This window comes from Olea europaea, chromosome 9 (genome assembly GCF_002742605.1).
Source record: "Olea europaea var. sylvestris chromosome 9, O_europaea_v1, whole genome shotgun sequence".
NCBI lineage: Eukaryota > Viridiplantae > Streptophyta > Magnoliopsida > Lamiales > Oleaceae > Olea > Olea europaea.
In genome coordinates this window covers 11,022,987-11,034,031 of record NC_036245.1, presented here as the reverse complement: position 1 = coordinate 11,034,031, position 11,045 = coordinate 11,022,987, and the positions used below count along the sequence as shown (strand labels likewise).

The 11,045-nt window shown below is 34.3% G+C and overlaps 1 protein-coding gene across 3 annotated transcripts; it reads left to right on the top strand.

The window, feature by feature from the left end:
* Nucleotides 1-9: 9 nt before the first annotated feature.
* LOC111399661 (folylpolyglutamate synthase) lies at nt 10-7,965 on the top strand. Of its 3 annotated transcripts, XM_023027099.1 has the most exons (15): nt 16-103; nt 237-297; nt 687-796; nt 2,105-2,165; nt 2,767-2,850; nt 3,026-3,082; nt 3,425-3,485; nt 3,706-3,752; nt 3,903-3,980; nt 4,750-4,908; nt 5,624-5,956; nt 6,126-6,204; nt 6,726-6,881; nt 7,290-7,480; nt 7,618-7,965. In XM_023027099.1, exons 5-15 carry the CDS (start codon nt 2,791-2,793, stop codon nt 7,675-7,677), a joined length of 1,281 nt encoding a protein of 426 aa, XP_022882867.1. In that variant the 5' UTR covers nt 16-103; nt 237-297; nt 687-796; nt 2,105-2,165; nt 2,767-2,790; the 3' UTR covers nt 7,678-7,965. The 3 variants fall into 3 exon arrangements, with proteins under 3 accessions (XP_022882868.1, XP_022882867.1, XP_022882869.1); XM_023027100.1 differs by lacking the exon at nt 237-297 and having other exon boundaries at nt 10-103; XM_023027101.1 differs by lacking the exon at nt 16-103 and having other exon boundaries at nt 169-297.
* The last annotated feature ends 3,080 nt before the right edge of the window (nt 7,966-11,045 follow it).

Genomic DNA, 11,045 nt, shown 5'->3' with positions numbered 1-11,045 from the left:
CATTTTTTTTTTTTTTTTTTTTTTTTTTTTGTGACAGATTTTGGGTTTGGAAGAGCATCTAGCCAACTTCAAAATTATCCACGTTGCTGGAACTAAGGGAAAGGTATTCTTGATATAACTATATCATTATATGTGCTTAATCATTTTAAAAAAAATTAGAAATTTATCTACTTTCCTAGAGAAAGTACACTTTCAATTATCAAAAGACTCGCAACAATACCTTGTCATTTGCATAGGACATTGAAGGAGGAGCTACTGTGCATCAAATTTACTGCACTTGATGGACATTTCTTTAAGGTTTCCTCTTGAATTTGGAAATCCACAAGAAGATGCTTAGTTTTTGTTCGTGTGTTCTGGAATTTTCATTAATATCTTGTCTTAGTTTGCATCTTATTATTAGAAGGAACATAGTAGCACACTTGATGAAGTCAATTTTTAAAAATTATTTTTAACTGTCACTAACTGGTGATTAAGGATTATCCTGGTGGTTAACGTTCCAGTATGCTTACCAAGGCCATTGGGCAAGAAGATTATTATATGCTGGAGTCATCAATTATTGTGTGTTTTTTCATGCAAGTATCCACAATAAGATCTATTGAACATTTAAAGGAATGGATGTATGGTTAGATCTTTCATTTCTACCTTTCTTCTCTCATTTTCTTTTCTTCTAACCTTTAGCATTTCAGGGTTCCACGTGCACTTTTTGTGAGGCAATTTTGAGGGAGTGTGGTTTCCGAACTGGACTGTTTACTTCTCCTCACTTAATTGATGTGAGAGAAAGATTTCGTCTAGATGGGTCAGCATTTAAACGCTTCTTCCTTTTTTCCTTCCTTTTCTCTACCTTTATTTTCTGTTTTGCATTTGACATGTAAAAGTAGTAAAATTTGGTTGTGAAACTTTTTTGTTTAGGTGAAAGAAACTATTGTAACCTTGAGTAAAAATTGGTTGTGAACCTTTGCGCACATATAATGAAATTGCTCACAAGCCTTAGTTTAATTTAAGATACTTCTTAAACTCAATAAGATGGGGATAAATATTTTCATACAGTAATTTTTCTTCCAAGTTATCCTTATGGCCTGTGAAAGTGATATTGCTTCTGCTAGTGAAGCTTTTTTTAAGTTTTTACCTGAAAAGCAATGTTTCCTTTAATTTTTACTGCTTGAATAAGTACTATTCATTTAATGGGTGTTTAGTATTTTATTGGGGTGTTGCCAGCATTTGAAGCTATTCATAATTCCATGCCCAATGGATTTTTTAAAATATTTCCAAATCGACATCCATGCCCATCACCTCTAACTGACTCTCTTCTGCCTTCTCCTCTCTCACCACTCACACACATCCACGTCGTGTACTTTTACATGAACTTCCCATTCTCTCATGTTTGACGACAAGGGTAAAACCAGAGTCGGTGGGTATATTTGTTGGTCTTTAGATCCTGGCACAAATACAAAACCACTAGGAGGTAAAATCCTATACTCCTTATAGTTTGAGAGCTTGTTTGGTTTAGATTTTAAGCCAATTAAAATCAATTTTTTGACCGTTATTTCACTAGTTCAGCCGTCATTTTTAAATTCTTATCTCACAGGTAGGACCCACTTTATTTCTAACAGTTAAAATCAATTATCAAAATCCCTACCAAACCAGCACTAAATATTGTTAAAACTGTTGTTGGTTATTTACTATTAATGTTAGTGCTTTTTTATTTACTGAATGGCTTTCTATTTGCATTGGATCTTAATTTTACTCGTATGTGCTATTAAAGTTTCACATGGCTTGTTTTAAAAGAATGGAGTTAGATTTCTACATTTGGATTTATATGGTTGTTCAAGTTTATAAGACGTCATTGCACGCCATATTTAAACTAACCTCTACTGCCATTTCGTATTTCTCTCCAATAGAGCTTTAATTTTATTGTTGGAGTAGAATTATATGATATATAGAGTACTTTCAATATTCTTAAAGAATTATATGATATACAGAGTACTTTCAATATTCTTAATACACTAGAATGTGAAGATAAACCATTATTATGTAAATTTTGCATTTCACATTAGGTTATTTGAAATATGTTATGCTTGCTGATTCCCTTTTCCTGGCCCTTCAGGTTGGACATAGCTGAAGATAAATTTCTTCATTACTTTTGGGAATGTTGGAATCAGCTGAAGGTAGTCTTTCTAAACTTGTCTCTCTTATTGTTCATTTGAAATTTTTTTATAGTTTTTCCTAAATTTGATCATTGATCTTTTGCTTTTTCGTTCCTCCAAGTTTCTTGTCCTGCATATGTCTGATCAGTCTTATATCTCCCTCTCGGTTGTCCCTCATGGCTAGTCTCATTTGTTAGGCCCCATAATGGATTCATACGACAAAACAAATCTAACATAAGCTGAGAACTGAGGATTTCTGATGGATTTTCTAGCCATTTTAGATTGGTGTGTGTTTTAATCTTTTAGAACTTGTTAAGATTCTGGTCTTGGTTATCTTTTTCTACTTGTGGCAGGGATATAAAATGGAAACTTAATATTTTCATTTTGTGAGTATTCTAGATAGAAATAGAAGTTAAAAAGGAATGTGATATTCTTCAAATCCAAAGGTCTTAAAATTTGGACAACATTGTTTCTGAAACTTGTGCTATAAGTTAAAAAGGAATGTGATATTCTTTAAATCCAAAGGTCTTAAAATTTGGATGACATTGTTACTGAAACTCCTGCCCTATCTAGTGATCATAATAGCAATGGACTCTCCTGATTTATGGAAGTTGATTTGCAGGAAAACGTCACAGATGATTTGCCTATGCCTCCACTATTCCAATTCCTCACTGTTTTGGCATTTAAAATCTTTTCTAGTGAAGAGGTAGGGTGTTTATACCTCATTGCATGGTATGCTCAGTCCTCCTCTTCCTTTATCCCCAAAAGTTGCTATATTTGATGAATATTTTCTCTTAATTATAATGAATGACTGATGATTTTTCACTGTATATATTATTGTTGTATGCTCAATATTGGTCAAAGTTCTTTTCTATTCACAGGTAGATGTTGCTATCATTGAAGTTGGTATGGGAGGGTTGAATGATTCAACAAATGTGGTAATGCCTCTTTTCTTGGACTCGGCTGAATTATTGTTGCTGTCTTAGCCTATGTTTGGCTCATGTTTAAAAACCCTCAAGACACTTTTTATCCACAAATTTCGAGGACTCACAAGTACAACCTGCTTATCCACTACTCATTTATATCTATTTATTATTTAAACCGTTTATAAACACTTACCCAAACGTGCTGTTAGTCAATTTTCCAAAATTTTGATTGCACAATGCCATATGGATATATGCTGAATGGCTGGTGTATCAAAAATATTATTTTAATTTTTCATAGAGAAGTTAAAACTAAGTACTAATGACCGTGCTCATATCATTTTGTCGGTAGTGCAGATCAAGGATCCTGTTGTTTGTGGCATTAGTCCACTAGGTATGGATCACATAGAAACATTGGGTGCGTAATTTCTCCATCCTTATTGTGTAGCTTCCTCACTTTATATATTATTGATTTGTTTAGACTTCCAATCATGTATTACATATGGTTTATGATATCTAGTAAAAGGCCACTGTTACATGGTGCCCTCAAAAAATTTTATTTCTTCCTACATTACTGTCTTTTGGCACATGAATATCATATCAGATATTTCATTTGGTGTCTCTAACTTTATGTGCAGGTGATACGCTGGGCTTAATTGCTTCTCACAAGGCCGGAATTTTCAAGGTCCGAAGCTTTTATTTGAACTTAGAATTGTATATAACATCCAGCTCTTAGTCATGAATTATTTGTGGCATTTTTTGGTTTTCACATTTGGAGTGGCAGTTCATTTTCATGTGTTTCTGAAATGGCTTAATGTCTTCCCTGCTTGTGAAGCCTCAAGTTCCTGCATTCACGGTGCCACAACTATCTGAAGCGATGGAAGTTCTTGAGGAGAGGGCCAATGGATTGATGGTAATACAAACTTTCATTAAATTCGGGTGCTTATTTGGTCAAATCATGGACATGTGGTTTTCTTCTCTTTTTCTTATCAAGAACATTTTTTTGGGTGAAAAAAGGTACCTCGTTGCCTTTCTGATGTGGTGTCGCGTCTTTTTTTGTGTGTGGCATGGCTGTCATTACGGAAATATAAATCAAAAAACGATTTTGATTTCGCATGAAAACTGCTGTATACAGACCAGATTATTCTTCTCTGCTTTTCAGTCAATATCTACTTTGGAAAATACAAGGTCATTTATATATATATTTTTTTTCCCTCCAAAACATTGCACAAAAAGTGTTGATGGCTTTAATTCCTTTCTTAATTAGCTTTTCAAAACTAGGAATAGCATCAATATCTTTGTTGGTCAGGATGCGAAAAGCTGATAAAATACTGAGCGGTTGTATATGATTTTGGAACTGATAATTTTTCAAGCATTAGGAAGGAATTGAACTGTTTGTATAATATTAAAATGGTTTTATCCACTTCTTCCTTAAAGGACTTTAGATATTTATAATGTATTAAATGAAATTTTCGTCTCTTTACAAACAACTCACATTCAGTGGTATCTGTACCATGAAGCTTATATTCTATTTATTTAGAGCATGGACTTCTATACGCATGGATGTCAAGACATTCAGTCCCTGTGTGTAAAATTTCTTGAGGACATAATAGTATACCCAGAAAATGAAATTTGAGGTCATAATAGTAAGCATTAGTTAAATTTTTTCTTCCCTGCAACAGGCCCCTTTGGAAGTAGCAAAGCCACTTGATTGCAAGAAGTTAAATGGAATAAAATTAAGCTTGTCTGGTGATCATCAGTTCACCAATGCTGGCCTTGCAGTATCCCTTTGTAAATGTTGGTTACAGAGAACAGGAAACTGGGGGAAGCAGTTTCAGCAGGTTAGTTATATACCGTTGTTCTATTGTCTTACAGTTTCTTTACTTCAAAGAATATATTAGTATTTTAAAATGTAACTGAATATGTCGAATCTGTCATTCCATGCTAAAAAGGAATAGAAAAAAAATATTTGGTGGCAGAAATATATTATGCTTGTCAAACTTTAGATTTTAGGACTTGGTATGGTTGTTAATCATAAAAGCTTGAATCCTTTTTGTGTACAAGAGTTAGAGAATGAGAAAATTTCCAGAACATTTCATGGCAGATTACTGTGGAACATGGGGAGTGACACTTTTAAAATGGTGGACGATAAATACGGGGCACAGGAATTAGGAGTGTCTGTTGACTCCGAAACAAGAGTGACTTTGGAAGTAATCAGTATGGTAGTTTAAGGATGGTGGAGAAAAGAAGTTTGAGTTATCAATTGTTGCAGAATTATGATGCCTTCTTTTTGGAATATTCTGAATTATAACAATATGGTGAAATCTTGCATATCTGGAAAAGGATAGATAAGTGTTCTTATACTTTTACTAGATACTATTTTAGATTCCCGCTGGGTAAAGATCTTTGGTTTCAGCTTGAAATTATTAACTTCTACAATATGGGGAATTTAAATAAAAAGGGGTCAAGATACTCTTGTATTCCAGATTATGTTTTTTCTTCATTGCTGGTCCAATTCAATAAAACTGCTCAAACCATTTCTGGACATAAAATTAGGTTAGCCTGGAGGAAGAGATTTTGCCAGAGGCATTTTTGAGGGGTCTTTCAACTGCACGTCTTTCTGGAAGGGCGCAGATTGTTCATGACTCTTCTTTGGATATGTCAGGAGTGAACATTAGTTCTTCGGGAGATTTGATCTTCTACTTGGATGGGGCTCACAGTCCGGAAAGCATGGAAGCCTGTGCCAGGTGGTACTCTACTGCTGTGAAAGAAAACAATAATAATTCATCATTTTCACCGTCTTGTTCAAAGTTTCTAACTATGGAGGGAGTTTGGGGCAATGGTAGGGCGAACCATGAAAACAATGAGTCCAACAAAATATTCAAGCAGGTATTCAAATGAACATTTTATGCTATTAGCACTATTTTAGTGAATATATATCTTTATGGGAGTTCATGCCAGAGGTCGATCAGTCTTTATTATTTCCATTCCAGTATCGTCTGTTGCTTGGATGAAACTTCTGTTTTTGTTTCTCAATTCTCATGTTTATATAATGCAGATACTGTTGTTCAACTGCATGGATGTGAGAGATCCCCAAATTCTTCTTCCAACCCTCGTTAATACATGTGCTTCCTCAGGTATTTGGCACCCATATTGTCGTATTGTGATTTTTTAAATGTTAACATCAGCAACTTAAGATCATTAAAGTTTATAAATTTATGTGGTGTTTGGTCTCATAAATACAACATCTGGAAATCCTTTCACTAGATAATCTGCTAAGTTATCTGCAAATCATTGTGGATTCTGTTCTCTTGAATTCGTAGAGGTTAAACTAAGGATTATGATAGAAAAATAATGAAATCTTTCTGTATGTGCATCCAAGTTTAGAACTAGATGGGAACGAAATATGAATCATCTTCTATTACATTTTTATCTGGTAATTAACATATCTATTTAAAAAAAAATAAAAAATAAAAATGAAGAAGATATATATCCAGAACGAGGCGTTTATATTGACTTTGTAGAATTTAATTCAATTGCCCTAAATTTTTCAATTTGCATTTCGCCTTTCCTTTCTTTTTGTTTTGTCTTTTCCTCTATTTCTTCCTTGTCTCCAGATGAGTTCCTCATTTGGAGACTGTGATATCTTGTTCTACAGGTACTTATTTCTCAAAAGCTATTTTTGTTCCAAGTATCTCAAAATATAGCAAGGTTACTTCTGCTTCCTCAGCTGTCCCTTTAGATAACCCGCCCAAGGATTTAACATGGCAGTTTAATCTCCAGAGAGTGTGGGAGAAGATAATCCATGGAAAAGGTTAGTCCCATTTGCTTCCTTGCTGAATCGATCGTTTTTCCTTTCAGTGTTAGTCATCAATAACTTGGCATTTCATTCTCTAGCTCAGCGTTACTCATTGATAGACATGCATATGTTACTAATGTATAAACCTAATTCTTTTGCTCATTTCATTTTTACTGCTCTTGCCTCCAGTCCAGTACGAGAAATTGTCTGATTTGTCCCCCTTTTTCCATTTTTGGTTGAAGAAAATTTTGCATCATGATTGAAGGCCATTGTCCAGTTAGTTTTAAGAAGTGCTTAGTTTTTCTAGATTGTAATAATCTCATTTTTTCTAGATTAATATATTCGAAAATTTCACCTATATGTTTCCTTTTGGCTTTGAAGCCTCTAAATCACCATGATCTGATGTCTCCCCTGCCATTGCAGATGTATCTAATAAGAGTCTCCATATGAAAATTCCCGAAAGTTTTCCATCACGCAAATTCATTCATGAGGATGTTTCCAGATGCAATCCTACAGATGGACATTTCGCATGCAGTGTTGTGGTTTCTTCGTTACCATTAACAATAAAGTGGTTAAGGGATTCCGTTAAAGAAAACTCCTCCCTTCGGATTCAGGTAAAAGATAAAAGGAAGTTTAACTGTTAGTTAAGATTATACCAGTACTTTCATACATGTTAAACTGCTTATATGTCACATAAACTTAACGACTGGTAATATACTAACATCATTGACCCGGTTTTCTGAACTTTCAGGTTCTTGTCACTGGTTCGTTGCACCTGGTTGGAGATGTATTAAAGCTACTTAGGAGATGATATGAAACAAATTTGGAACTGACTGAAGCAAAGAAAGCTCTGAGATGTTCCTTCAATTCATCTCTTCGATGCCACTGCTTTAAGTTTGATTGTTTAGATTAAACTATTTTACAAAGTAACGCTCAATTTATTTGCACAGCTGATTAATAAATTTTTTACTAAGCTTTATTCAGAATGTCTGGAACAAAGTTACACTATACACAGAATAATTCTTCAAAATTTCATTCTTTCTAAAGGTTGTACGATATTATTCAAATCATAAGTCAATTTTGAGTGTTAAGAAATAAATTGAGCGTCTTCTTGAATATTATCTTCTCATCTTCTAAAAGTTATTGTTCTATCTTCCAAGTTTCGTTATAAAATGTGATAAGAAGTGGTTGCAAATGATATGTCTCTTTTCATTCCTTGACTCATTAGTGAACTTGGTATATTCATGTGAAGGCATTATCTTAGAAGTCACGATTTATGGGACTTCGTAAAGAGAGATCACTGAATCTCAAAAGGAAAAAGGCACATCTCATGCATATAGAGACTTGCAACAAGCAAATAAGAGAAATGATCACAATGCTCTTAGCACGATCCATCAAGCTCTCGATGTTTTGAAAAGGTATCAAATGCTACCACTTCAAAGCAAGCTTGTCAAAGCAAGCTTGGAAGATTCTTCAAAATGAATAGAAAGGTGCGAACAAAGGCAAAAAAGTTCGTCTTCATTCTTTGAAAATATAATATGAAGCCCTATTCATGAAGGAATCTGAATCAATTTCAGATTACTTTCACTTATATTGGTGTTTGTCAGTGAGATGAAATGAATGTTGAAGAAGTAAATGATTCTTCATGAAAAATTCAATTTTATTGTGGTGATAATCAAAGAATTAAAAGACCTAGGAAGAATCATAAAGTCAGGGCATACCACAAGCTCACGAGAAAAAAGTTGGTGAAAAAGAAGAAAGATCAGGTGGAACAAGTAAATGTCCTTCTTTGAAAGAGAAGAAAAAGAAGAACAATAGGAATCAAAGAGGTAGATGATGTGGAAATGGTCGTGGAAGAGGGGAGAGGAATTTCTAACATTCATCCAATAATGAAGGAAATTATCTCGTAGAACTTGAAGAACTAAATGGCCATGTTATACAGGAGATGATTTAAAGGTGCAAGTCAAGAATATTGTTAAAATTCTCATCCAAATGAAGAATGGAGAGCATCAATACATTTCCAATGTTTATTATGTTCTTTCTATGAAGACATGCTTTTTTGTTGAGTTTGGGACAAATATTAGAGAAAGGATATGACATCCTAATGAAGAATCAACAAATGAAGATATGAGATAGAAATGAAAATTTGATTGCTAGAGTTCCAATAATGCAGAATAAGATGCTCTTGTTGAAAAATCAAAGTGGAGAAGTGAAGTGTAGAAAAACATGCGTCAAAGATTCAACATAATTATGAAATTTGAGACTTGGCCATCCAAACTTTGACTGACTGAACCTCTTGGCAAAGAGAAATATAGTGTAGGGGTTGTCACATATTAATCATCTAAATCAACTTGATAGGTTTTGATACCAAATAAATTCAGGCAATGATTTAGAACAGTTATCGAATTTTTTATCAACACCAAAGTGAAGACTCAACTCGGAAACAATTAATACAAATTTAGAGGGCCTAAGTTTGAGTTGGGTTGGTAGCTTGGTTAATGCATGGATTTGGTTATTGTTAGCCCATTAACTTAGCCTATGAGTAAGTGTTGGCCTAAAACTAAACCTAATGACTATATATACATACATAGCTATGTGTTTTTTTCCTGAGTGGGTGTATATTGTTGCAAGAGAGAGGCATTCGATGGAGGAGTGAAAGGACAGCTGATTTTGGGGTGAATTTGAGAGAGATTCAACCATTATTTTCTTCTTCCCTTTCCTCCATTTGTAGCTTGTAAATACCACCACCAAGTGTTTCCTTTGTGGGTGTAAAATTGAGGTAACCAAAGTTGTTAATGGTTGTTGGGTTGAGCTTGTTGATTGGTGTTCGTTTGATTATTTTTTGAGCCCGGAATCAAAGATTTCTCAAGAATTTCTACGACAAATGGTATCAGAGATGTGTTTGTTAAGAAATATGTGGTTTTTGGGCAAAAACCAAGCAAAAGTAACTGAAAATGGATCTGAAAAAGAGTGAAAAACAAAGGCCAAATTTGTCAAGTTTTGATTCTGGCGGACTACTTTTGATGTTTTTCGGCCAAACCACAGATAGGTTGGAGAAATGGTGACACTAGCATGATGTGCAGACCGAGACGATTCAAGTGGAGTGGCGCGTGACCTCCGACAGCAATGCCTGTGACAGCGTATGGAGACTTCGATGGCACGTGTGGGGACAGGTCTGGCGATTTCAAGTAGTGACTTGAAAAGACAGAATGTTTCTGGTGGTTATACGGACCCTACATTATTGCCGTATTTCATACTGTAAAAGTTGGACAATTTTGCCATTGGACGTTCAAGTGCTATTTTGTGTTGCTATGGTTGCTGGAAGCTTTAGGATGAATAATGGTAGTCCTAAAGCAGTGAATTCGCATCTCTCAATATTTATAGACCTTCAGATGTGGTCCGCTCAATATCATATTCTTTGCCTTTTATTATTGCGGTTAAAAATATTGTGTATGGTAATCATCGTGTGAGGTGACATTAGGATTAGGGTTACCATGAAGGGATAATCATTGCCTATCAGTAGACCTAAGAATTACTTGTTAATTATTTGCCTTAAGTTCTTTGTGAATTTGTTGCCAATCTTTTTACACTTTTAAAATTGTATGTGACCCTAGGAAAGTTTGTTTGACTATTCTGTGTGAATTATGTCTGTACTTTTACTTGTGGTCATTATTTGGTATTGACGGCAAATGTAGGTCTAAGGCAAGTGCGAAAAGTAAAATATGCTTTAATTGCAGTAAAATTGAATATGGTAAAATAGATTATCTTAAGAATGATTATAAAAGAAGAGATAATGAGAGAGATAAGATGAATGTTGCCACTAGGTCGAGTTATGATCCTAATGAAGCTTATTGAGAATAAATCTAGTTATTACATGTGTACCTGTGTGAAATAATTTCTGCATACATGTGATTGCTTAATTTTGTTCCAGTGATATGTTACACTTTCAATAATTTTGATGTGTAATTGAATAAATTAGAGTGATCTTATTACTTTGTGTAATGTGTTTACATGCATAGTAGGTTGAGATCTGCGACGTACTCCTTTTGCTCTATGAGTGGTGTGATAGTGTGTGATAGTGAGAAGAAAGAGGGCAGTTGTTTTCTCCTTTATCTTTGTAAGCCTGTGTGGTTTGTAAGATTGTGTGAGGCAACCGCGTAAAGTTAAACCTCTTTTGTG